This window comes from Pseudochaenichthys georgianus, chromosome 16 (assembly GCF_902827115.2).
Source record: "Pseudochaenichthys georgianus chromosome 16, fPseGeo1.2, whole genome shotgun sequence".
NCBI lineage: Eukaryota > Metazoa > Chordata > Actinopteri > Perciformes > Channichthyidae > Pseudochaenichthys > Pseudochaenichthys georgianus.
In genome coordinates, this window is record NC_047518.2 from 26,213,664 (window position 1) to 26,240,748 (window position 27,085).

At 42.4% G+C, this 27,085-nt stretch overlaps 2 protein-coding genes and 1 long non-coding RNA gene across 5 annotated transcripts in view; 2 read left to right on the forward strand and 1 right to left on the reverse strand.

Moving 5' to 3' along the window:
* Window positions 1-5,945: 5,945 nt before the first annotated feature.
* On the reverse strand, window positions 5,946-18,053 carry pde11al (phosphodiesterase 11a, like). Its single transcript, XM_034102204.1, has 20 exons — window positions 17,235-18,053; window positions 16,392-16,550; window positions 15,029-15,118; window positions 14,631-14,771; window positions 14,415-14,479; window positions 14,086-14,206; window positions 13,796-13,871; window positions 13,621-13,688; window positions 13,403-13,495; window positions 12,168-12,218; window positions 11,893-12,039; window positions 11,714-11,821; window positions 8,445-8,554; window positions 8,281-8,371; window positions 7,291-7,391; window positions 6,996-7,073; window positions 6,839-6,902; window positions 6,515-6,589; window positions 6,253-6,336; window positions 5,946-6,140 (listed from the first exon to the last, which is right to left on the reverse strand). Exons 1-20 carry the CDS (start codon window positions 18,003-18,005, stop codon window positions 5,946-5,948), a joined length of 2,688 nt encoding a protein of 895 aa, XP_033958095.1. The 5' UTR covers window positions 18,006-18,053.
* Window positions 18,054-22,083: 4,030 nt separating this feature from the next.
* Window positions 22,084-22,647, forward strand: LOC117460560 (uncharacterized). Its single transcript, XR_004553646.1, has 3 exons — window positions 22,084-22,142; window positions 22,427-22,456; window positions 22,558-22,647. It is a non-coding gene; the product is annotated as an uncharacterized lncRNA (long non-coding RNA).
* Window positions 22,648-26,153: 3,506 nt separating this feature from the next.
* osbpl3b (oxysterol binding protein-like 3b) overlaps window positions 26,154-27,085 on the forward strand; it is a 59,435-nt gene continuing 58,503 nt past the window's right edge. For all 3 annotated transcript variants that reach the window (XM_034103526.1, XM_034103525.1, XM_071206149.1), the window contains exon 1: window positions 26,154-26,296. In XM_034103526.1, coding sequence (XP_033959417.1) covers window positions 26,170-26,296 — 127 coding nt within the window. In that variant the 5' untranslated portion in view covers window positions 26,154-26,169. The remainder of the gene's footprint in view (window positions 26,297-27,085) is intronic.

Here is a 27,085-nt window from a genome sequence, read left to right on the forward strand (position 1 = left end):
TTAGATGACAATCAAATCTCCAAAGCATGATGATTAAAGGTAAAAACACTGAATAAAGTAGTTTAATGTGTTTCTCCAGGGCAGTTCGGCGCTGCTAACCGAGCTAGCTCAGCTTTGCTCAGCTTTGCTCAGCTTTGCTCAGCGTTGCTCTGATAACTTAAGATCCAGACCTCCTGACTAAAATCCTTCATCCGGTTAAATATAGTTTCTTCAATTCCTGTATGTTTTCATATCGCAATATATATCGCAGCGGGGGGGGGAAATCGCAATGTCAGTTTTTTCCAATATCGTGCAGCCCTAGGTCTCATACAAACAATCAGCCTGAGGATTTAGATGGTATGAGTACACAACCAATACACTAACATTTGGCCTTTCAACTTCATTTTACTAATTCCTTACCCACTGATTAAAAAAAAATGTTTTCATATTACACTCATGCAATTCACAAAACAACTGGATCACAGAAGGACCAGTTAACCCAAGAACATAAAAAAAGTGCCATGCAGCAAAAATATTTGCAAATGAGGTAAGACGGTAAGAAACATTCGGGAACAACATCATGCTCCGGTCTACATTCATAATGGCAATTTGTGTTTTCATGTAAGAGAAATCAGTGATAACTTTTTCGTTTTGTTACACTGTTCCAGTGGGATTCAGATGTTTAGGCATTGACCATAACAAAGAATTACAGTAATAAGTGGTCCTCTTTGGTTTCACAGCAGTCTCTTCTTCATCTCATCCATCTTCTCCCGCTTATCCGTGGTCGGGTCGCGGGGGTAGCAGTTCCAGCAGAGAGCCCCAAACTTTCTTTTCCCTGGCGACATCAACCAGCTCTGACTGGGGGATCCCAAGGCGCTCCCAGGCCAGCGAAGAGATATAATCCCTCCACATGGTCCTAGGTCTACCCCTTGGTCTCTTCCCAGCTGGACGTGCCTGGAACACCTCCCTAGGGAGGCGCCCAGGTGGCATCCTAACTAGGTGCCCGAACCACCTCAACTGGCTCCTTTCGACGCGAAGGAGGAGCGGCTCAACTCCGAGTCCCTCCCTGATGACCGAACTTCTCACCTTATCCCTAAGGGAGACACCAGCCACCCTGCGGAGAAAACCCATCTCGGCCGCTTGTATCCGCGATCTCGTTCTTTCGGTCATGACCCACCCTTCACGACCATAAGGGTAGGAACGAAAATGGCCCGGTAGACAGAGAGCTTTGCCTTCTGGCTCAGCTCCCTTTTCGTCACAACGGTGCGGTAAAGCGACTGCAGTACCGCTCCCGCTGCTCCGACTCTCTGGCCCATCTCACGCTCCATTGTTCCCTCACTCGAGAACAAGACCCCGGAGATACTTGAACTCCTTCACTTGGGGTGAGGACTCATTCCCTACTTGGAGTGGACAGTCCATCGGTTTCCTGCTGAGAACCATGGCCTCAGATTTGGAGGTGCTGATCCTCATCCCAGCCGCTTCACACTCGGTTGCGAACCGATCCAGTGAGTGCTGAAGGTAGCAGACCGATGAAGCCATTAGAACCACATCATCTGCAAAAAGCAGTGGTGCAATCCTTAGTCCACCGAACTGCAGACCCCCTCCCCCACGACTACGCCTCGAAATCCGATCCATGTATATTACAAACAGGATTGGTGACAAAGCGCAGCCCTGGCGGAGGCCAACCCTCACCGGAAATGGGTCCGACTTACTGCCGAGGACCCGGACACAGCTCTCGCTTTGGGAGTACAGAGATTGGATGGCCCTGAGTAGAGACCCCCTCACCCCATACTCCCGCAGCACCTCCCACAGTAACTCCCTGGGAACTCGGTCATACGCCTTCTCCAAGTCTACATAACACATGTAGACCGGATAAGCGTACTCCCAGGCCCCCTCCAGGATCCTTGCGAGAGTAAAAAGCTGAACCGGAGAGGGATCCCTCCTCTGTTGCTCTCCCTGAGGTTTCTCCCATTTTCCCCTTTAAACTGTGGGTTTTCTTCGGAAGTTTTTCCTTGTACAATGTGAGGGTCTAAGGGCAGAGGGTGTCGTATTGTCATACTGATATTCTGTACACACTGTGAAGACCACTGAGACAAATGTAACATTTGTGATATTGGGCTATATAAATAAACATTGATTGATTGATTGATTGATCCGTCGTTCCACGACCAGGACGGAATCCGCATTGTTCCTCCTCAATCTGAGGTTCGACAATCGGCCTGACCCTCCTTTCGAGTACCTTGGAGTAAACTTTCCCGGGGAGGCTGAGTAGTGTGATGCCTCTGTAATTGGCACACACCCTCTGATCCCCCTTTTTAAAAAGGGGGACCACCACCCCGGTCTGCCACTCCTTCGGTACTGTTTCCGACTTCCACGCAACGTTGATGAGACGTGTCAACCATGACAGTCCCTCAACACCCAGAGCCTTCAGCATTTCCGGGTGGATCTCATCCACCCCCGGGGCTTTGCCACTGTGGAGTTGTTTGACGACCTCAGTGACCTCCCCCCGGGAGATTGGTGTTGATCCCCCCGTCATACTCCAGCTCTGCCTCTAACATAGAGGGCGGAGTTGTCGGGTTCAGGAGTTCCTCAAAGTGTTCCTTCCAACGCCCTAACACTCCATCAGTTGAGGTCAACAACGTACCATCCTTACTGTACACAGCTTGGATGGTTCCCTGCTTCCCCCTCCTGAGGTGTCGCACAGTATTCCAGAACAACTTTGGTGCCGCCCGAAAGTCCTTCTCCATGTCTTCTCCGAACTTCTCCCACACCCGCTGCTTTGCCTCGGCCACGGATGAGGCTGCTGCCCTTCGGGCCCGTCGGTACCTTGCAACTGCCTCGGGAGTCCCCCGGGATAACAAATCCCTGAAGGCCTCCTTCTTCAGTCGGACGGCTTCCCTGACCACCGGTGTCCACCAGGAGGTTCGAGGGTTACCGCCCCTTGAGGCACCTAGGACCTGGAGACCACAGCTCCCCGCCGCAGCTTCGGCAATAGAGGCTTTGAACACCGACCACTCTGGTTCAATGTCCCCAACCTCCACAGGAATGCCCGAAAAGCTCCGCCGGAGGTGTGAGTTGAAGGCCTCCTGAACTTGGGCCTCCTCCAGACGTTCCAAGTTCACCCGAACTACACGTTTGGGCTTACCAGGTCTATCCAGAGGCTTCCCCCGCCACTCGACCCAACTCACCACCAGATGGTGATCAGTTGACAACTCCGCCCCTCTCTTTACCCGAGTGTCCAAAACATACGGCCTCAGGTCCGATGATACGATAACGAAATCGATCATGGACCTTCTGCCTAGGGTGCTCTGGTACCACGTACACTTATGAGCATCCTTATGTTCGAACATGGTGTTTGTTATGGCCAATCCATGACTAGCACAGAAGTCCAGTAACAAACCACCACTCCGGTTCAGATCAGGGGGGGCCGTTCCTCCCAATCACGCCCCTCCAAGTGTCTCCATCATTGCCCACATGTGCGTTGAAGTCTCCCAGCAAGATTAAAGAGTCCCCTTCAGGAGCCCCATACAGGACTCTTTCCAGGGTCTCCAAGAAGGCCGAATACTCTGAACTGCTGTTGGGTGCATAAGCACACACAACAGTCAGAGTTTTCCCCCCCATAACCCGCAGGCGTAGGGAGGCGACCCTCTCGTCCACTGGGGTAAACTCCAACAACGAAGCACCTAACCGGGGACTTGTGAGTATCCCCACACCCGCCCGGCGCCTCACACCTTGAGCAACTCAAGGTGCTATCCTGGCTCCAAAATGGTGGAATGAGCTCCCCATTGACATCAGGACAGCAGAAAGCTTACACACCTTCCGGCGCAGACTGAAAACGCATCTCTTTCGACTCTAGAATTACTAACAAAGAACTGCTAACAGAGCACTTATATACTAATAAAGTACTGGCTTATCTATAGCCATTGTCAGCTAAATGCAATGTAACTCCGGAGAAGAATAGAGTCCAACCCCTATCCAGAAGTAAGGTTCCAGAGCCGACGCTGTGCGTAGAGGTGAGCCCAACCAGATCCAACTGGTAACACTCCACCTCCCGCACAAGCTCCGGCTCCTTCCCCCCCAGAGAGGTGACGTTCCACGTCCCCAAAGCCAGCTTCTGTCGCCCGGGTCTGGTCCGTCGAGACCCTCCGCTTTCACTGCCACCCTTCTGGCAGCGCACCCGACCCCATCGCTGTTTCCCGTAGGTGGTGGGCCCGCGGGACGGAGAAGCGGAGTTGTTGCCCACGTTGCCTTTTCGGGCTGGGCCCGGCCGGGCTCCGTGGCAAGCCCGGCCACCAGACGCTCGCCGACGAGTCCTCCTTCTGGGCCTGGCTCCAGAAGGGGACCCCGGGCTTCCTCCGGGCCGGGTATCCTCACTTCTTGTATCGTCTTTCATGAGGTCTTTTGAACCAATCTTAGTCTGGCCCCTTGCCTGAGACCAATTTGCCATGGGAGACCCTACCAGGAACACAAGTTCCAGACAACACAGCCCCCAGGTTCATCAGGGCACACAAACAACATACAACTCAATAATGAAAAGCTGATAAACAGACAGATAGATAGATGGATAGACAGATCGTTGGCTAGACGGATAGATAGATAGATAGATGGATGGATGGATAGATAGATAGATAGATAGATGGATGGATAGATAGACTAATATACAGATAATGCAAACTGCCCTTTGAATGTATATGTTGACCAACTGGAACACTCCTGAGTTCAGCACAGTGACACTTGGGAGAAGCAATGTGCTCAGCAGATGACAACTGCATTTCATCAACCCAGATTTAAAAACTAATTGAGGGTAATGCATGTGCTAAAATATCACAGAGTACTGGATGAGTCCCATGTGAGCTTTTGAATGGATAAACCTATAAGTAACACTAGGTGCGCTTTACTTATTTCCTGCAGAAGTCTTGTTGCCATCGTCACAGGAACCGTTGCTCACTCTGCACCTCAGATCCTGACTAGTGCTGCGTACCGGTACGCCGAACCGGTACTGGACTTGTAAAAAGTTTCGGTTCAAGTCCGGTTAAAACCGGAACGTCAGGAACCGGTACTTGGACTCGCAAAAAAACTAGCACTTACGTATATTCTGGTGTCTGTGGTTATTTAAACATTCCCTGATAAACGTTATTCAGTGTCAATAAATGAGTGCTAATCCCAGTGTGCTCAGTGTACAACATCATATGTCATTTCACCTTCGATTCACGGTTTAAAGACGTAGCATTTCGCCACATGCTAATGCTAACCGGAAGTGAAGACTTTTCAGAATAAAAGTATTAAGTAAATAGTGTGAACTTCCGGATTTTCAGAATAAAACTGATTTAAATTAAATAGTGTATTTAATTCAAAATTACGCCATATCAACATTGATTTTAATTTCTAACAGTATGTATGTATGTACATCACTATGTATGTAGTATGTACTGTTTAATGTAAACATGTAGAGTTGTAGAAAAGACATGGTGTACAGACAGTACAGTACACTCTGACTGTACAGTCACTACAGTGTAGCCTATACTGTATAGTAGGTGTGTAACAGTGTAATGCGTATAGTCTACTCTACACTCTACCTTTCAGCAACGTTTTAGGGATTTAGGCTCAGTCAGCTCAGGGACTGTTTGGTTACTTTAGTTTGGTAAATGAAATAAATGTTTGAACTTTGTAGTAGTTCACTGTAGTTGCTGTCATAAGTCATTTGTAGACTAAGTGGCACATTTGTACTTTGTAGAGAAATGTAGACACAAGTTGGAAGGGAGCACAATAAACCTGACGAGTTTGAATTTGAGTTGTTTATGAGTTAATTTCAATTGATAATTAGCTCACAATAAGTTCACTTTAGTTACTCGCACAACTTGACACAAGCCATGGGTTCAGGTCCGGACTTATAAGTCCGGACCTGAACCTGAACCTCTGGACTTGAGTCCGGACCTGAACCTGAATGTGAGTCCAGGTACGCAGCACTAATCCTGACTGCCCTCAGACTTTGACCCACACTCCTCTGTGGAGTCGGGTTGTTCCTGGGGCTCAGGACTCAGATCAGTCACTGAGGCTCTGCGTGGCTCCTGGTCGGACGAGCACAGCTCCTGCCATTTGTTGCGATTGGCATCTATCTCATCGACCATTGGCTGTAACTTCCTGTTGAGCTTCAGCATTGCCTGGGAGCGAAACAAAGGAGTACCATTAATATTAAAACTCACAAATAATGCCTATAATTTTTTTACTGACATCAACGGTAAAAGTTTAACTTTATACATAACAGTTACCTACTTGGTAAAGGGGTCTACATATCCCATCTATCCACTCTAGCTGTAAGGCAGGCAATTCATCTTTGCGATTGCGGTCAAATATGGCCTACAGAGAGGAGATAATCTTTGTCATTTACTTACGAAACATTCATCGTAATTATTATTTTTTAGATATCACTCTAATACATCATGGTTGGAGTGTATGCTGCCAACTCTTTATGACATAGAATTCTGTGTGAAAAAGATCCTAGTGAAAGAAATACCTGGAAAGCGTGCATACTTACTGCTGGGGTCAACTTCAGCTCTGACCTCTCTCTGTCACCTTGTTCAAAGAACTCACTCGTCACCAGCTCTGCAACCTTGGCAAATAATTCCACACATTATCATTTTACTCAAACATTATGTAACATTTGGATTCATGGCCTCTAAGTTAGTGGATGCCTGCATTGGATTTGTTTTGTACTCAATATGCTTTACTTGAATTTCAGGAAGTATATTTACATTATGTTAATTTGTAAAGGGAAGAACAGGTCCTTTTTTAAAAAACAAATTCCAACTTAAATTGTACATCTCCAAGCCCTAACACATGATTTGAAAAGCATCAACACCTGTTTGGATATCTTCCAAGGACGAGTGACTGCGCCCAGATCACATCCTGTCATCATCATGGACCTGACAATGACAACAAAGCTTTGTTCTACCTATTTGTTTTCACTTAAAGTGATGTTGGCACAGGAAAATTGTATTTATCACAGAGGTAGAAACCTGATAACTTCTCTATGTCCTTCATCTGTCCAGCTGAATTCTCCAGAGAGAACACACTCAAAGAACTTGTTCCTGCGCCTTACAATGCAACGAGACAGACAAGGATACAGAAAGTATTAAAATGCAAAAAATAATAAAGACAGTTTTCACCACAAGAGCACTCTGTAAAAACACAAACATCTAAATGTTAATCCTTATTTTGTGAATTTAACAATAATATGCATACATCTATTTCAGGGTTGTTATATAACCACCGAGTACCTCGGCTCTGAATTCATTAAAAAAGACCACTCACTCAAAGTGCAAAGTAAGGTCTGTGGAGAGAATCGCCTGCTTCAATAGTTGCATCATGTTGCTGTACTCCTTAGAGCAGAGGTTTGCAAAGATATTGTGACCCTGTGAGGAGACAAAATACAATAGCATACATTAGGGCAGATACACAAAAGCAGACAAGGATGAGTAATAGTTGCTACAATGTCTCCTTATGCAGCCAGTGCATTGGTAAAGTCATTGCTCACTGTCAAAAGCAGTTCTCATTATCACGTTAATTAGCAGTGTGTATAGACTTTCCCTGTCCTCTGTTACAGAAATCAATAGAGAGAACATTTCCAGATGATCAAACAGATCGAAGCAGTCTCACAACGTCAATGGTGGTCACTGCTGCCACCTACGAATCTTGGGACTGTTTTACAAAGAGGGATCACATACGTAGGCATTGATGATGAAGTTCCTTTTAATAGCGTTTTGTTGTATTCTGCTAGTATACATTCAACTTTTGTTTTGGTTTTGTTTTTCTAGTTTAATCGGGTGTATTTACCCTTGAAAAGACAGGCGTTGCAAGGGTTGACAGAGGTGATTGTTGCACTGTGGCTATTATTGTACACATTTAAGCAAGTGAACCATAACACCATGAGCTTTTTGTAGCATCAACAACGTATTAAGTGCTTTTCTTATGGTAAAAAGGATCCAATTAATTGGCGAATCCAAGTCAGTTAAACACTCGCAGCCAATAGATAGATAATTTATTACTTTCGTCACAGAAGCAGAAGTGTGTTCAGACATTAAAATACAATACTTTAAGTACTTTAAAACGTGGAAAAGAGAATTAAGAATTACAAATAAAATGAAAAATATTATATCAATTAAAAACAATATAAACAAAACCATATAAAATATTCTGGATGAATAAAATAAAAAGTCAAAAATACTACAGGATTCAAAATACTACAGGTCCAATAACTAAACCTCTGAATTACTTGAGCGTTATGAGAAGTACTGTTCTGACCTCACTTTGTAGGATCATGACTGCATGGTTGAAGTGATGATGCTCCAGGGTGGCTGACGTGCCGTAGAGCAGAGCCAGAGCTGAGCCGGTCCTGTGGGTCAGAACAGAGCAGTGAAGCTTTCTGCAGACTGTCCGTCGTCATGCTGTAGGCCTGCCTCACTTACTTGGCTTGAAATGCATTGTTGGTGCCTCGGTGGTCCAAGTCATGACACAGGCAGCCGACCATCAGGGCCAGTATCTCAGCCTCCGACAGGACGTCTCGGAAACTGGCTGTCTGCACAAAGAAAAGCAGAATGACAAATTCTTATCCACTTAGCATTCATTTCTATGTGCAAAAGAAAAGGACATGACAGAACATTTCTGGAGTTACATTTGATTTATTTGATTAAGTTTGGGAGTTTTTAGCACACCAAATCAGTCAAGTTGATCATTCTCTTTGAGACTTAACCCAAATATTCCTCCTTTGAATTCTTTAAAGGCGACCTATCATGCAAAATGCACTTTTTGATGTCTTTTATACATACACTGAACAAAAATATAAATGCAACACTTTTGTTTTTGCTCCCATTTTTCATGAGATGAACTCAAAGATCTAAAACATTTTCTATATACACAAAATAACCATTTCTCTCAAATATTGTTCACAAATCTGAAAAAATCTGTGATAGTGAGCACTTCTCCTTTGCCGAGATAATCCATCCCACCTCACAGGTGTGGCATATCAAGATGCTGATTAGACAGCATGATTATTGCACAGGTGTGCCTTAGGCTGGTCACAATAAAAGGCCACTCTGAAACGTGCAGTTTTGCTTTATTGGGGGGGGTCTGGGGGGGTCCGAAAACCAGTCAGTATCTGGTGTGAGCACCATTTGCCTCACGCAGTGCAACACATCTCCTTCGCATAGAGTTGATCAGGTTGTTGATTGTAGCCTGTGGAATGTTGGTCCACTCCTCTTCAATGGCTGTGCGAAGTTGCTGGATATTGGCAGGAACTGGAACACGCTGTCGTATACGCCGATCCAGAGCATCCCAAACATGCTCAATGGGTGACATGTCCGGTGAGTATGCTGGCCATGCAGGAACTGGGATGTTTTCAGCCTCCAGGAATTGTGTACAGATCCTTGCAACATGGGGCCGTGCATTATCATGCTGCAACATGAGGTGGTGGTCGTGGATGAATGGCAGAACAATGGGCCTCAGGATCTCGTCACGGTATCTCTGTGCATTCACAATGCCATCAATAAAATGCACCTGTGTTCGTCGTCCATAACATACGCCTGCCCATACCATAGCCCCACCACCACCATGGGCCACTCCATTCACAACATTGACATCAGAAAACCGCTCAACCACACGACGCCACACACGCTGTCTGCCATCTGCCCTGAACAGTGAAAACCGGGATTCATCCGTGAAGAGAACACCTCTCCAACGTGCCAGACGCCATCGAATGTGAGCATTTGCCCACTCAAATCGAACCGGAGTCAGGTCGAGACCCCGATGAAGACGACGATAATGCAGATGAGCTTCCCTGAGACGGTTTCTGACAGTTTGTGCAGAAATTCTTTGGTTATGCAAACCGATTGTTGCAGCAGCTGTCCGAGTGGCTGGTCTCAGACGATCTTGGAGGTGAACATGCTGGATGTGGAGGTCCTGGGCTGGTGTGGTTACACGTGGTCTGCGGTTGTGAGGCCAGTTGGATGTACTGCCAAATTCTCTGAAACGCCTTTGGAGACGGCTTATGGTAGAGAAATGAACATTCAATTCACGGGCAACAGCTCTGGTGGACATTCCTGCTGTCAGCATGCCAATTGCACGCTCCCTCAAAATTAGCGACATCTGTGGCATTGTGCCGTGTGATAAAACTGAACATTTTAGAGTGGCCTTTTATTGTGGCCAGCCTAAGGCACACCTGTGCAATAATCATGCTGTCTAATCAGCATCTTGATATGCCACACCTGTGAGGTGGGATGGATTATCTCGGCAAAGGAGAAGTGCTCACTATCACAGATCTTTTCAGATTTGTGAACAATATTTGAGAGAAATGGTTATTTTGTGTATATAGAAAATGTTTTAGATCTTTGAGTTCATCATGAAAAATGCAAAAACAAAAGTGTTGCATTTATATTTTTGTTCAGTGTAAATATGTGTCCCTGGTGTGTCAGGGAACTCACAAAGTATCAACAAACCCTCTCTTTTCCTCTGTACCCAGATTTCTAAAAACGGGGGAACAACGGAGCTGAACCAGATTTGCGTCTTCGTCATATCGGAAATGAGGACCCACGGCACTATTAGAAAGTTGCTATCAGAAACAATGCCTGACGTGTTTTGGACGTAATATGGTCTTTGTTTACAAGCACTGCTAACACTCAGAGCTAACCTGTACTGGAGAGAGTATGTGTAAAAAAGCAGGAAATGAAGCTCAGCGTAAGTTCTTTCAGGAAGACTGGTATACATTCACTTTGCAGCTGCTTATAATCAGCTCATCACGGGCATTCTGTTAACCTATTACATTCACCTCAATCTCAGCAGCCAATCCTCGTGCGGCAGCCAAACTTTAAAATGGTTCTCCTCTCTCCTGCAATCAGCTGTGATTTCAGGTTTCCATGCTGCCGACCACCTCCTCCCCATCCACCTCCTTTCATCATATCCAGTGCCAGGAGAGCGAATCCAAAGACCTCATCACATCCCCTCTTCATCCCATCTCCTCATCAAATCTAGATCTTCAGCATCACCACCAGTGTCTAGACCCCGGGGGGGTTCCCTATATGCTCACGGCTGCATTTCCCCCTTTTAGATATACGATTTCAGGATCGGGGTCTAATCGCCAAAGACTTAACATTTATCATATGGCATGTGTCAATAAATGTTCTTTAAACAAAATGAAGTCTCTCCTGATTGAACTAAAAAAAGGAACTCACCTTGTGGTAAACCCGCAAGAGAAAAAGCATTTGAGCTCCATACTGTTTCAGAAATAATCCTTGATGTGGTTTGGAACATGATGGCGTTTAATCCCGGCAGAATTTAACTGTATCTGCCGTTAGAATTCTGAGCAGGCATTAGCTCCCCCTCCTTTTTCAAGCTAAGGCCCCAAAATCAGCCATTCTCTAACAGGGCTAAAATAGAGAGATATGAGGGATGTCTAAAATGCATGATCTGTTTGGTACTTTGAGCAAAACACATCATAGACATGTTTTTATATATTTTGATATATCTGAGACCCATAATATATGCCTAAAAATAGCATAATACGAGACCTTTAAATTATGTTTCTCCTGTGTTGTTTCCTCCTAATGAATTTCTCTTTGGTGACTGATTGTTGATAAGTCTGCCGAGACAAAAAAAGAAACTGAACAACTCGTAACTGTCAGGTTAGAGAGTTTAAAGGGGGCAGTGCGGGAAGAGAAATATGTTTTAATATCTTGAAACTTACTGTGATCATGGCAAACATGCACTGCGACACATTGAAGGCATGCCTCCAGTTGTGATACGCCACAGTTCGATAGTTCTTCCTCACAGTCAAAAGCCAGCGGCACAAAACCTACAAGAAAAATGCAGGTGATAAACAAACGTCAAATGTAGACTCTCACAGGACATATTGCAGGGCCTCACCTCATAGTCAATTTTAAATGTTTGCACAACTCCGAGTTCCAGAAACATCCGGAGTGACGCGGTGATCATGGCGTCATTGTCCAAAGAGAAGTCGTTGAAGTGGAACTCATCGATGCCCAACTCACTGCTCAGGGGGATCTTAGCTGCCTTAGGGGGATAGAGGACAGAGCTGTCAATCACACAGTAAGGGAGGGAGCATAGCACTGAACATTGTCATCAGCTTTCAGAAAGTTAGTTTTATTATAATGTATGAATGTTGTTATCTTTGAGATTACCTTGAGTCTGTCAACTTCTACCTTGGAACAGGTAGCATGGTAGGACAACATCTGAAAAATATACATTTGTGCAAAAAAGTTAGACAAAGGAAATGATGCACTAAAATAACTGAAACGTTGATTTTAATTACATTTATTATGTCAACACATTTCCCATAAATGTATTAGGTTAGGTGAAAGCAATATTAAGTTTAACATAATGCTTAATTCAAACTTGATTTTATTGCTTCCAACAAACCTCCAACAAACCAGTTATGTGAAATGTTTTGACATAATACATTTAATTAAAGTCAATATTTCAGTTGTTTTTTTTGTGCTAATGTTATGCTATTGAGGTGAAAATCCTAAATTGAATTAGAGATAATAAATATGTTGCAAGAATTACAAGGCCAGCAATCTTTCCTATTACTTGTCATGTGATCACGATCAAACAGGAGTATAACTGTGCTTTTAAAACCAATGTGTAGCTGCACTTGATGTCTCCTGCAGTGGGGGAAAAAAGACACAAGGTGTTTAAAGAGACAGCAGAGATTATGTAGCAGAAATACAGGCGGGGTATGTGTTGCCTTTGATGACAGGTGAGCAGACTGACACATGTATTTATAATGAATTATTGAAGGCAGCGGAAATATGTATGGTGAGAAGCAGAGCCGTGTTTGCTGAGGATAATGTGACGGCTCAGGTTAGATATCGGGCAATGGAGCAGAACACTGATGGTGATGCTAATGATTGTTAAGAGCCTCTCTTATAAAATATTCAGTGACATCACTCTCATTTACTATTTGCCCATACACTCATTTTAAATAGATGTTGTTTTTAGTTTAACAAAATGGATACATATATTAGTCGAGGGAAATTCAGCTTGTTGCATATTATGATGGATAGCAAATCAGAGCCTGTATAACATTCATCAGTAGCCTCAGTGACTGTTAAACTTCATTATGTATGAAGTGTATAAGTATATATTGTATTAGCGGTATCTGATACAGCTTGTGTTTAATGTAATGTATTTTAAATACTGGTATAAAACACATATGCCTGTCATGTATTTTAAAGGATTTGTTTAGCCACTCACACACTTTTTAAATGTGGATACATCACAGTCATTGAAAATTTGAGAAAAAAAATAAGAAGTCAAACATACAAACACATTTAAAAAACTTATCTCATAAATCCAAAATGGTGGGCTGATGATTTGATTTAAAGTAAAACAATCAAGATGTTACAGTGCTTACATCCAGTGCTACAGACTGCTTGGCCCACGTCTTCTTAACCTGATTGTACATCATAGTGTTGTTGATTCCAAGTCCACAGAAAATCACAAATGCCTGTACACAAATACAGGAAAAAAACAAACATAAAAGGAAACATAAGATGTTGGCATTATGTAATATCTAATTCAATTTTTAAACAAAGTTGTAATGGAGCAGCTGTAGAGTTATTAAAAGCAAACCTCAAACAGTCTCTGATCTGCATCGTTGAACGTCTTCCTGTCTAAGCGATTCAGAATTTGTGCAACCCCTGCAGAAAACCGTGTCACAAAAACACACACAAATACACATCATTGACTGGAAAAACAACAACTGGTTTTCCAGTGAGGAACATTTGATTATTTCCGGTTGATTTACCAATGATCTGATGGGTCCGATTCCAGATAGGGACGCATAACACTGATCTGATGTGACACCCTGAGGCCTGGTCCGCCTGTAAAGAGAGGACACAGTGAAAATTGTGTTTGTTTGTTTGAGAAATATATATTTGAATACCTGCCCAGGCCCATATTGTTTCTTCGAGTAAAAAAAGTAAAATAACACATACATTTAAATGTGTTGGTGTTTATGGTGTGTGTCTTTGTCTACTTGCTGCAGTTACATTTGCAACGCTAATAGGTTTTGTAAAGAGACTTTTGTGTGCACACCTCTGCATCAAAGCGTGGGTCCTGACACACATCGCTGATGTTAACCGGCAGTCCTGTGGAAGCCACCAGCTCAGCAATGCTGTTATTGATCAGCCAATCAGAACACGATAGCTTCTCCATGCTGATGTGGCCAATAACACAATCAAGAAAACAAAAGTCAGTTCTCTGCACTTAACTGGCTACACAACTGCAGTTAATATTGACTAACTTCCTTATTTATGTTGGTTTCTTGTTATGGATTTGTGTGAGAGGACATCCATATGTGTCTGTTTATGGTATGTGTTGTTGTTTTGGCATCTCGCTATAGTACCCCTAAAAGTCTCTTTTACCTGATTTCACGGTCGATGTTGCACAGGGGAGACATGAGCTCAAACGTCTTGGAGAACTTCACAACCTATAGAAAATACATTAATCAGCACAACCAACAATATGTAGAAACAAAAAAGAGAATCCTGCATGAGAAGAACTACATGGTTTGAAGAAAAAGCTTAAAGAAAATGTATCTGTTAGGCAGGGCAAACTTAAAAGCCGATAAAGAGCCTCACGGGGGAATCAATGTCTTCGAGGAGGAGCACAGAGCAGCGTTCACACTGCAGCAGGGTCAGCGCTCGCTGCATGATCTTCCTTACGATCTTCTCCAGGTCAGTCTGCTCCTCAAACAGGTCATTGACCACCTCCAGCAGAGCCTGTAGTAAGAACAAAGGACTGATGACTGCTGTTCGATACAGTGTTAACATATTCACAATATAAGGTCAGGCTGTCAAAGGATGCACAATAAGTTTGTTAGCCACTATATAAATTACCTTCAGTCGTCACATTTGTATTAGAGTTATTACCAATGAATATGACTAAGCATAACCATTTTAATTCTACTGTTGATACTCCAGTGGCTACAAAACAACCAAACGTCTTTTTTGTAAATGCACATATAATATTCTCTTACCCTACTCCTTTCATACTCCTTGCGAGACTCCGAAAACAACTTGGCATTGGAAATCGATATTCCACAGAATGGTAGATACATCTGCAGTACCTGGGTTGGAGTACCAAAAGAACGTCGTGAGAAGCATCCATAATCAATAACGATGTTAGCTATTCGTGTGCTAAACAAAAATGCATGCAACTGGGTAAGAGAAAAATAGAGTGAATGGGGATAGAAGGTGATGATGGAGTTATCTGCATCTTTGCACACATTTATCTACAAATAGATTTCCTGTTAATGAAGTATTGATTTGAAGATAGAAAGCATTTAGTGAGACATCAAAGGTCTTTTTTCCTACTCATTATCTTTGTTGGTCAGGAGCAATTACTGAAGGTGCTTTTAATTAGCTATACGGAAACATTTTGGCTTTTCTAAACCTTACATACTGCAAACTCAAAATGCTGTTTAAAGTTGATATCTTTTAAGAGTAGGCCAGACAGAAAATGTCAGGAGAAAACAATGTTTTCTACAACTTTACTCTGCCACCTTGTGGACAAGCAGATGAATGTCAGTGCAGCAGATCTTTTGGTGAGTAAACATAAACTACCTGTTGACTACAGAGATTGACTGCACCAGCATCTCCACGTCTTTACCCACAGTAGATAGAATTGGAGGTATGAAACCCTCTTTAATGGTCACACATGCAGAGCACACAGCACACAGTGACATTTGGCCTCTGCATTTAACCCATCCTAGTACCAGGAGTCTAGGAGCAGTGGGCAGCTATGGGAGTGTTCGGTGCCTTGCTCAAGGGCACCACGACACGGTAACGCTCAGCTTTACTTTTTTTTACCTGGCTACACACCGAAACAAGTAACCAGGCTTTTCAAGTAAAAACTAGAACAATGGGATTGCATATATAACCTGTGAAAAAAATGTAATACAGGCAATTTGTAGTAAACTCATTCCAAGTGGACTGCTCAGGGAGCAATTGAAAGTGTAACCCCTTAAAATGTGTTTCCTGAGTGTGCGTCTATATTGTGCAGCCGGTTATAATAAACGCTGCAAATCGAGTAAAAGGTTGACCTCCTTCGTTCATATTTCTGGTGTTTTGCTTCTGAGGGAACACTTTGCCCCTCTCCACAGCCATTAAGAAGATTCACTGTAAAACACTGCTTTAAGCTGCATGACTCAAGAGCTTATGTGCAATAAGTGGGTGTCTGTGTGTGTGTGGTTGTGTGTGTTCAAAAATCCAATTTTAACTCTGTCTCTAAAACGCCCTTAATGGTCAAACCAGCTACAATACTGAGGATTTTAAATGGCCAATAAAATGTATGTGGATGTGAAACTCCCCTGGCAGCATGGCAACATAATAAAGCCTCACCTTCTCATCATCCTCGGTAAAGGGAGTGCCCATGGGATTTTTGTTGATAGCTTGAACAACACCTATGACTTCCCCATCACTGTTACAGATGGCCATACAGAGGATGGACTGAGTCTTGTAGCCTGTTAGCTTGTCTATCTCATCACTGAAGCGGTGGTCCTGGAACAGTGATCACATTAAAAAAGGTTTAAGGTTATATCAAACATGCATGATCCTACATTAACACACAAAAAGCCTGAATGCATTGCTTCACATTGTTGGGCTTTGCGGGCTACTGTAAAGCTGCACAGAAGAAAACTGTTTGGCAATTTACAGAACAACACGTTCCTGTTCTTTTTACCAAAAGCAGAATATTTACGATATCCCTGACACATTAGTATATGAACTATTGCAGTATTAGACCTCAGGAGAATCATCATGTTGCTTTAGCCCATGCAGTACCATGCAGTACCATGAAGCCCAGGGCTATGATATAATGATGTGGTGGCTTGTGGGAAGAATTATAATGCTTGCTTTTGCTTTGACTGTTCGAGTTTTTTCTATTCTGACCTAATTGAGGTAATTAGTATTTTCTCCATTTATTCTGGTTAAGTGACCCCTTTGAGTTGAGCTTTCCTTTAACCAACTCACAGAGTTTCACTTCAAAAACAACTAATTAAAATGGCTTACATTCTTTGTGTATTTGTGGATACTTTTAATGTTGGCACCACTGTTTGTGTTCATGTGTACTCCCAGTGGTGAACAACTTCTGATTTCAACACCAGTCTTACATAATTAATCAATGGCTGCACCTGTAAATACATCTGCATAAACTTTAGTCTCGGTAAACTGGTATTTATTTACCTCATATGCGTTTGTGGTGTTCACAGTTTCTCCATGCTCTGCCACATATCCAATAATACCCTTTCCCCATGGCACCTGCACTTCATTGGAGTTTAGGGTGCTGGATGATGGTCTGACAGTGGTGCCAGAGTGCACATCAAAGAATTTGGACACCAGTGTCCTCTTGTGCGCGGGTCCCTCCACAAGGAACAGCGAACACCTGTCCGCATCCACCAGGATGCACACATTGATCAGGATCTTGTAACTTAGGTTTGTCAGGTCCAAGTCATTGGAGATATCCTTCACCAACTCCAAGAAAAACTCCCTCTCGTTGGTTTCCTTAAGTCTGTATTTGTATTCGATGGCGCTGGACGCGTACTGGGGCACGTTGACCCGGGACTCCAGCAGGGCGCTCAGGATGTGCGCGGTGGTCGGAGGCAGAGAGCTGGCTTTACGCAGGAGCGCACGACGCCTCATGCTGGACTGGGACTCGTGTTGGCTCACATGTTCGTCATAGGTCCGGTGTGCGGTAGTGGCTTTGGACCGGGCGAAGTTCCGTCGTAGCTCCATGTGGGAGAATCTGCGCCGGAGCCCCTCCGGGTTGGTCGGCCACAGCGAGTCCCGGGCATCGCCGCGCTTCTCCTCCGCTGTGGTTGGCACTTTCGACGGAGGATGCTCTCTCAGCCATCTGCTCACCTGGTCACATTTCGCCTTTCGGACTAGATACTCCTCGAAAAGATCTGGGTGGCAGTCCAAAAAAGCCTCAATATCCGAAAAGTCAAATGTTGTCATAGTGAAAGCTGCTGTGAGGACCAAATGAGACACTCAAATGCAACAGAACAAGTTAGACGAGTTGATGACGTTGTGGTGCGTATGCAGCCGAGCTTCTCAGAGAAGTGATGTCCTTAAAATATGTATTTTCTATTCCCCCATATAAGACAGTCCATTGTCCTCTTAACACTGAGAGAACAAGTGGACATCAAAGACTGAGTTTAGTTTAAAACGGATCAATGAGCGATGTTACAGCTGTCTGTCAAGTCGAGAATGAGCAGTGTCTCTGGAGGTGTCTGAGGAATACTATGCAGAGCTGTAGAAAAACACAACACTAACATATTCTCCTTAAAAACTGCAGGGCAGGCTGTTCACTCGCTCTCTTTATTCTTTACCACCAGAGACACTCTGTGCTAGGCTCCAATCACAACCAAGTACGAATTTGATGTTTCATTAAACCTTGCAGGGAAGGCACAGTATTTGTGTTGTGTGTAATAGCAGTGGTGTGCTCGTTTGAAAAAAAGAAAGCTTAACTCAACAAAGAAAAATATGCACATTATAAACAATGACATGTGTGATTTGTTTACAGGCTTGATTATGCATGCAAATGCCCATGACCCTCAGGGGTGTAGGTGGGCAAACCAAGAATCAGACCTTGACACCAAAGACCACTTCACTGTAATAGTCAATGCTGGTGTCTTTTAACAGTGTGCGTCTTTCCATACCCTGATTTTAGTCGATAACATTGAACCAAACCTCAGCCATGCTGCTGATCAGAAAACCATCATAAAAATAGTTTTGTGGTGTATATTTGTGAAGCACTGAAAATGAACTGTCAGCATAAAGACTGCACAGGCCCTGTATGAAAATCTAATTTTAACACAGTTTATATTGTACCTCTTTAACCAGTTTATGCTTACATGAGAAGTTTTCTCAAATGAAGTTACGAAGAACAATTGTTACTCAGCAAACCTTATCCGACTACTTATACAGGGTTAAAACCACAACACTTGGCTGGGCGAGCGGTTTGTGAAGAGTTGCATTTTCAAGGGGGAGTTGGGGCCCAAAGCTAATATTTTGTGTTCATAGCAAGGTTTTTCTATTAGCTTTAACTATAAACCAGTAGGTTAAAAAAAAATTGTTTTATCATGAACGGTGAAAATAAACCAGTTTAAATCAGTTTGTTCCTCTAGAGATAGATGAGTGTTTCATAGATTACTGTGTATAATAACTACAGATTAAGTTGGTCAGTTGGTGTGTACAACCCTGTACGCATCAACCCACATGTACACAATAAGTACATTTTATAGGGAAATCACTGCAGGCTGTGGCACATTTATAATGCAGCAGAAGGGAATGTAATCCGGAGAGCTGTGGCTCCGCTGGGGCAGAGGAGGGTAATTGGTTACTGGACTTAGCTTAGGCTGCTTGATAGGACTTGGATGTTTTGCTCATACTTTGGACAAGGTCTCCTGGGAATCCCAATTCAAATTAGAATGCAGAATATGGGTCTTGTAAAAGCCAAAAAAAAAAGCAAACCTTGCCACTTTTAAAGCAGTCTGTCATGTCCAAGGAGAGGCAGCTGCATTGATTATACTGTTAGTTCTGCCTGTGTGCTGATTGAAAACTGTTTTTTGGGTGCAGTTTTCAGGTTTCTGATGTTTTAAAGAATGGGGGCAGGTGTGTTGTCGTATTTTAAAGGCCCTAAAATGTTTTGTTTGTTCACCTTTGCATTGAGTAATGTGTTACTATACTGTATAAACAAACTATATATTGCTGAAATTCTTGATTTGCCAAAATATATTTCGGTATCTTTTTTTGTGCCTTTCTTTCTGGGCTTGTATGCACCAATCAAGATCTAGCTACATTGCATTTAAAATAAGATTACTTAGTCATTGTTCCCACTGTCTGACCATACTAACAGTGTTTGAGGATGAATTGTAATCTTCTGACGTACAAGGTTTTTAGGAACTCACTGTAACTTTTTTATCCAATAATGAGAACACCAATTTTCTATTTTGTTACTTTTTTGTCATTTTTTACATTCATCACAATCGTATGTGGTTTCTAGAGTAATAATAATACAGTCATGGCAGAGTAACAGCACCATGGACAGCGCTGTCTATCCATCCACTAAATCCTAGAAGAAGATGTTCCACAAAATGAGCACACATTGTCTAAATCAACATAAGAACAGGATGAACCAGAAATTATCTCTGAGATTGTTCCAGAGACTTTCTTGCAACAAGTTTTCTGGCTTTGTCTAGTGAATACAGTTTGAATGTATAACTTGTTCTATGTTGCATTATGGGATAAAGGCAACGAAATGCGACTCCTGTAACCAAACACCACACACCGCACACAGCTTGTATCCGGTGTCAGCCTGCCGGACCCAGCTTGATTTCCATTCCACACCATGCTTAGTTGTATGAGTTCACCTAACTCTGAATATGTAATATTATAAGATCCACACTTGATGAATGAATGATGGGCGTCCTGAACAGTGATTGCCAATTAGATATGAAAATATTGACATAAGCACATCATGACACCAAGTCAAGTCAACTGCTCCACGGGAACTAAACATATTTTCAAGGGGTTACAGATTTTATTTAACATACAAAATGTGTCGTATTTCAGTCTTTGGTCTTCCAAAAGCTATTTAACCTACTGCTCACACAGGATGTGATATGAGCTGGATTAGGCGTCACTCACTGCGACCCCATTGTTTATTGTAACACCATCACTTCCGCTGTCCCAGGAATCCAACCCCACCTCGCTGGTCACAAGTGAAGACGAGGGAGTCCTGTCCTGTCAAAGAAAGCGGCAACGCTTTTTACTTTAATCCATTTGGACCAGCACGAGTCCTTCCCATAACTGTACCAGGAGGATACTTTTTCCATGCTTTAACTATTCACTAAAGAATGGAAATTAATATATGTCATTGATTTCATCTATACAACTGCTAAGGTAAGTGACCATGAGCCGATATGTACCCATCTGTTGAAACAAATCATTCATTGTGTGAGCCAGGTTGGTTGTGTTACATTAAGGGACACATTGTTGGAAACATCTAATCTCCTTCTGATTGGTATTAGAATAGAATAGAATTCCTTTATTGTCATCGCACCAGGTACAACGAAATTTAAAAAAGCAATCCTCGCAGTGCATTTCCACATAAAACGAATAAATATATTATCTATATAAACATATACACATTAAACATGCTCACACATCCATACATGCCCGCACATTATTTAAATACAGTTTACAATATAAAAAAACAACACAGGGATGATATTTTGCATCTCTGATGTCGATCAGTTCATAAGTTAATACAACTATTAAAAAGTAGTGCAGTTGGAAGTTGTAACTGTTCAGTTCTGCGTTTGACAGTGTTCAGTTCTCGTATGGCTCTGGGGTAAAAACAGTTTTTCAGTCGGTTTGTCCTTGATTGAATTGACCTGTAGCGTCTACCGGAGAGCAGAAGAGCAAACAGGAAGTGTCCAGGGTGTGAAGAGTCTGCAATTATTTTGCCTGCTCTGTTGAGGCAACGTTGGCTGAAGAGTTCCTCCAGAGAAGGCAGTGAGCAGCCGATGACCTTCTGGGCTGTGTTAATGACCCTCTGAAGGGCTTTCCTGTCCTTTTCTGAGCAGCTGGCACACCACGTGGTTAGGCAATATGCCAGCACACTCTCTATGGAGCAGCGGTAGAAAGATGATTTTCTGATGATTGTTATTTTAATCATCAGAAAAGGTTTAACATTCGTGATAAATTGCTCTGAATTAATACTATTGTTACAAAACAACAACAGGCAGGGTTTGACCACAGATGTGACTTAATTTTCAGTTTGTTTGCCATCATTTAATTCTCCCTAGTTACATGGTGCCTTCAGCTTCCTCTACTCTGAGTCAGAGCTCCAGCAGCCAGATGGAGCCCAAGTCCTCCCCAACTCATTTAAATGGCCGTCACGACTTTGGTAATGGAGGAGCTGCAGTAACAGAGTAAGTGTAAAAAACATTTTGCGTAGAAATGAACATGTAATTCACCAAATGAAACCTATAGATTGTTTTTTTACCTTCACAGACACTCAACCAGTCGACAACGTTATAACAATAATGGCAGAAATAAAAGTAAAGTTCGCCTCAATGACCAACTGTGAGTAGCCATGATTAATCATACATATAGTCATCAATCATATTATGAATTGTTTTTAAAACCACCAGACTCAGAGACAGTTTTATCCCACAGGCCATAGGGCTACTTAAAGAGGTTGCACTATTTTTAAGGTTGTCGTTTTCTTTTAAATGATAATTGCCTTGTTGAGAAAACTGTGACCCAAGTTTTTCATTCTACTACACCGTAGGAGTGTATATGATATGATAATAAACCTTTGAATATTGAATCTAAAATGATGTGATTGATTTTGTTTCTTTTCTCAGCATACCGAAACCAACAGATATAAATATGGCGTGAGTACTTTCTGATTGATATCTTCTATCTATCTTGTCTTTTGTCTGCCTCACACTTTGATGCACTTCATCTTTATTTAATTGTCTTTTTCCCCTTACAGTGAGAAAATGATAAAGATAGCAATTCCCAAATCACATCCCTATTCATCCCACATCTCCAAGTTTGCAATGTTTCCATCCTATCGCTGTCCGGATGACCCCAAAACAGGAGTCAGAGCAGCTTCTCAACCTTTCCTCAACCCCCTCATACCAAATAGTGCGCCTGGGGTCACTCTCCTGAGTAAAGCCATAGGTAGGAGGGCAACATGTTGTTGTAAAAAATATATAATCGTTATTTTTATGTCTAAAATATCTTAATCCCAATGTGCAGGTAGTTCATATAGACATGAAATATTGGAGACACCCATAAAAACCACGAAGAAAGCTGTAATGTGGACCGGAGAACACGGCTTCTTAGATGTGAGTAATGAAATACTGTGTGGCTCCACATTATCATTGAGAATGTGCAATACATCAAATGACAATTGTTTTGTTACTTTTTTCTAAATGTACCCTCCTTTAGCATTCAAAGCCATTAAAGGGCGAGAACCAGGTTTTTTACCCCACTCCTCCAAAGACAGTGCTGCCCAACCCTAAACTTCGTACCTTGGATTTATCTATATCAGAGCGGACAAGTAACATGCTGAATAATTTGGAGAGGACACACTGGGTCACCTCCTACCAAATGCACCACACAGGTAAAAAGGCCCAAATGTATGTTATTATGTTAGAAATATACAAATGTAATGAGATTGGGGTATGAGGATACATACATTTCTATGTGTTTTAAAAGTTTCTTAAAAGGTCCATATTGGTCCTCTTAGCTATGGTGGCAATAACACCGAGATAAGACTGTTGACTTTTGTTGTCCTCATATGACAATACATATTTTATGAAATATGTCATATGAGATTAAATATTATTCATCATATGCCCATCCAAAAACAGTGAGACTACCATCCATTCATCCAAAAAACAAATTGGCAATACTCTTATTCTTTCATTATTCCCTCTCCTCCTACATTCTTTCTGTGCAGTCCCTTAGCAAGAACCTTAAAACACATTTTTAAGAACACTGAGTACAACTTGTTAAAATAAATGATGAAAGGAGTATGTACAAGCACTTTGTGAATCCAGAAAACATGCTTTTAACATCAATAATCAATCAGACTGTGCAAGTGTTTGTTTTTTTAAAGGATCGGGGCCAGCAAATCCTCTAAAGATAGATGACTTCCAGGAGAAAATCTGTGACATTACCGGGATGAATTCACACAATGCACCTCTGGTAAATTCCTTAAGAACATTGCACCTTTTAACAGCTACATTAACACCATGCAACACTTAACGTATTTATTTCCCTACAGAGAGAAAGGTCCTTTCCTGTATTTGTTCCCTCCAAACCCAGAGGAGGATGTAGAAGACGAGAGGCGAGCACCTGCAGTACTGCTGCTGCTGAACGCACAAATCTATCCTCAGCTCCAAACCAAGGCACTGGCAGGCCACAAGAGATCACCGCTCGGTATAATGAGGCAACAGATCCAAACCAAAAGGGTCACAATCAGTCAAAGTACAGTTCTGGCTCCACAAAAGCATGGCGCGCTGAGCCATCCCAGGAGGTCTCACCCGAACAACAGAATGATGGCAAATTATGTCTATATGAGGGAGAGGAGAGAGAGGACTGCATATCCAGGGACACTTCAGAGCAGGAGAAGCTGCCCTACAGTTTATCGAAGTCCTGCATCCGGCCCAGACCTCCTGTCCTGCCTGGCTCTCGCCCAGTGGACAGAGCTCTCTGCCTCCTGGACCTTCAGAATTCATTCAGCAAGACCAAGGCCCATCACAACTTTAATAACTCTGTCACACGTGCTGCTGTGAACCTGAGGGACAATGTGCACACAGGAAAGAAACATGACTTCTATGGGATCAACTGCTACTACCTGCATGGATAACCTACTGCACATGGATTACTAAATCCTGGAAGAAAACAATACAAATAATGTGAATCTTAAGCAAATTCATAAAATACAACCACTTCTTGATATTTAATGTTAGACAGAGTTTAGCATTGAAATATTGTAAAGCATGGTTGAATTGTTGAGTGCAATAAATTCAGAGATGTTTCAGTTTCAACATTACCTTACAGTTATAGTTAAATATTCCCAGCAAAGTCGCTTTTGAGGCTAAAACTATTACAATGTTTTCATTTTCTCATAATTTCTAAACTGAAGGTGGGCACCATAATGTAGCTTGTGTAGATTCATATGTTTTTCTAAAACAGTTTATTGAACTCAGTAATTGCTCAGTGTTTTGTAATTATAGTAAACAGCAAATGTGCGAGGTATTGTTAATTAGCTCTTTGGTTCTAAGCATTTCATTTGCAATATTCATTAGAACTCACGATTTATTATGGAATAATTGTCTTGTATAAGGCACACAAAAGCCAACGCTACTTGTAAGGGTAAAATAAAAAGCAACAGCCTTCACAGCTCAAATCTTTGACTTCAGTCTGCCCGCACAGTTCATACAGAAGGAATATTCAGCAGCTGTCAATTAATAATGTTGCAAAGATGAATACTTTGCTTCTTACTGTAACCTTTCAAGTTTCTTACAGCTAGACTTGTATGAAAAAGACACAATGTCACACACCCATTACAGAGCATTGTGTTGGCTGTGTTATGGAATCCACCTCTGTGTATCGAAGGTGCTTCAATAACTTTCAAGCTTGCGAGTGTGAAAGGAATTTTTTTATTTTTTGCACGTAATCTGCTGCAGTCAGGCTGACTCTCAATGAAAGGGTTTTTTGTGGGAGAAAGTCCTTGAGCATGAGCCTGTATCCTCGTCTGATATAACAGCCTCTCTTTCAGACTTTCAGCAAAGAAGATGATAATGGCTCTGTCAGAAAAATAGACCAGTGCAATTTTCTTCCTGAACATTATAGATCATTGTGTGTGATTGCTAACCATTATAAGATTGGTGTTGTTATAATTGTTTTGTTTTGTAAATTGTGTTGCTTGTGTGCAAATGCAAAGCATGCATTCACATATTAAAACGTACACATACTTATTTTGGCGATTTACATTTGTTTGTTCATGTTTCATATATTTTCAAAACTGCTTAGTCACTCACTAGCATGTGCACAACTTGTAAATCTCAGAATTTGTTTGCAAAAGATGCTCTATTTGTTTTTCACGACTGAAAGGCTGTGATTCAATCACATGTCCAGCCGGTGGCAGTATATCACCATTCTCACACCGAAGTTCTGTCATTGATCATTCTGTTCTCATTCCGTTGGTCAGATAACGGTTATTTTGTAGTCAGTTTAACTATTTTAGTCAGTTAGTAGGAACATAAAAAGTAATTAATTCCACTCGTCCTCTACAAGTGGACAAAGTAATAGAAAATAAAGATACATAAGCAAAAACACAATAATCAGACCACCCATGACTTGCAAAGTGATCTGTCTGACCGCTGTGTCCTTGCTTTTGGGATCCTCCGCGATACGTCACGGAGAAATATGCTGTCAATGACACAAGCCTCGCCCCTCCGAGGTGACGCCTGGCTTTGTCCTGCATTTTAATTGGAGTTGCCCTCGTTCAGTCACGCCCTCCCCATACAGCGGTGGAGAAACTGATGCTTTCAGAGCAGGGCAGGAGGAGGACGGTGCATGTGTGTGCATGTCAGCTGTCTGCTTGAGACATTGTTTGAGTATCTTTTTATCGGCTGTGCTCTCTCATTTGGGGTTGAACCAGATTCTTCCAGATATCCCTGTCCTCATCACCTGGAATTCACGTCTCTGTCAAGGTGAGTGCGTTTTTCCCTAAGTGAATCAGTTGTCTCTCAGGCTACTATATCGTTTTCGTGCCAGATTAATTAGTCAAGTGTTTTCAAAGTTTGTCAGTGCCTCTTTTCTTTCTCTCTGAGGAAGCATGTCTAACTTGAACCTTTCTTATCCGCTAAAGAGAGAGTAGTAAAAGGTCCCAGTGCTCCCTTGTAAAGCTTCAAATATATACTACAGTTACCACCACTTAAAACATTGGGTAAAAGTCTCCTGTTGGAGAAATAAACAGAAGAATTTCCCTGTTATAATCATAACATGTGATTCATACAATAAACACCAATAGATAATGTTAGTCTCCATGGTAACTCTGAGCTCCCTTCCTCTTTTCTAAGAAAGTAAAAACAAGTTGAGGAGGATAATTCTACTGTTTCCATATAAATCAATAGCATGCTGTAAGTGCAGTCACAAGCCAAAAGTATACTAATGTGACTGAGTGGATGATCTCCTGCTGAGTGGGTGTAGGTGTGTGTGACTGAGAGCAGTTAGGATCCATTTTCAGATTTGATCAGGGCTCAGCATCTCATAGGCTACTCAACACAGAGTGTTTGGAGCAAAACAGTAATATGGCAAAATGGCAGACAGAAAATATGTATGCCAGTTATCAGTGCTCTCCAAGATAATTACAACTCTGTGTAAATCCATCATAATAATAGTGATTTTCCTCTGTGCACCAACACTTTTCAGTCAAGTGCCCCTAAAAGTGGTGGAGTCAAAGCTGTTCTGTTTGGTGCTGTGGCTCCCTTACAGAGTGG

Excerpts from the sequence above, each read along its gene's own strand:
- pde11al (XM_034102204.1), bottom strand. The coding sequence starts at position 18,005 with ATGACAACATTTGACTTTTCGGATATTGAGGCTTTTTTGGACTGCCAC. Across the intron at positions 15,119-16,391 it reads TTACCGAGGATGATGAGAAG|GTACTGCAGATGTATCTACC; the intron begins GTGAGGCTTTAT and ends ACTCCAACCCAG. Across the intron at positions 6,337-6,514 it reads AGCTGAAGTTGACCCCAGCA|GCCATATTTGACCGCAATCG; the intron begins GTAAGTATGCAC and ends TCCTCTCTGTAG.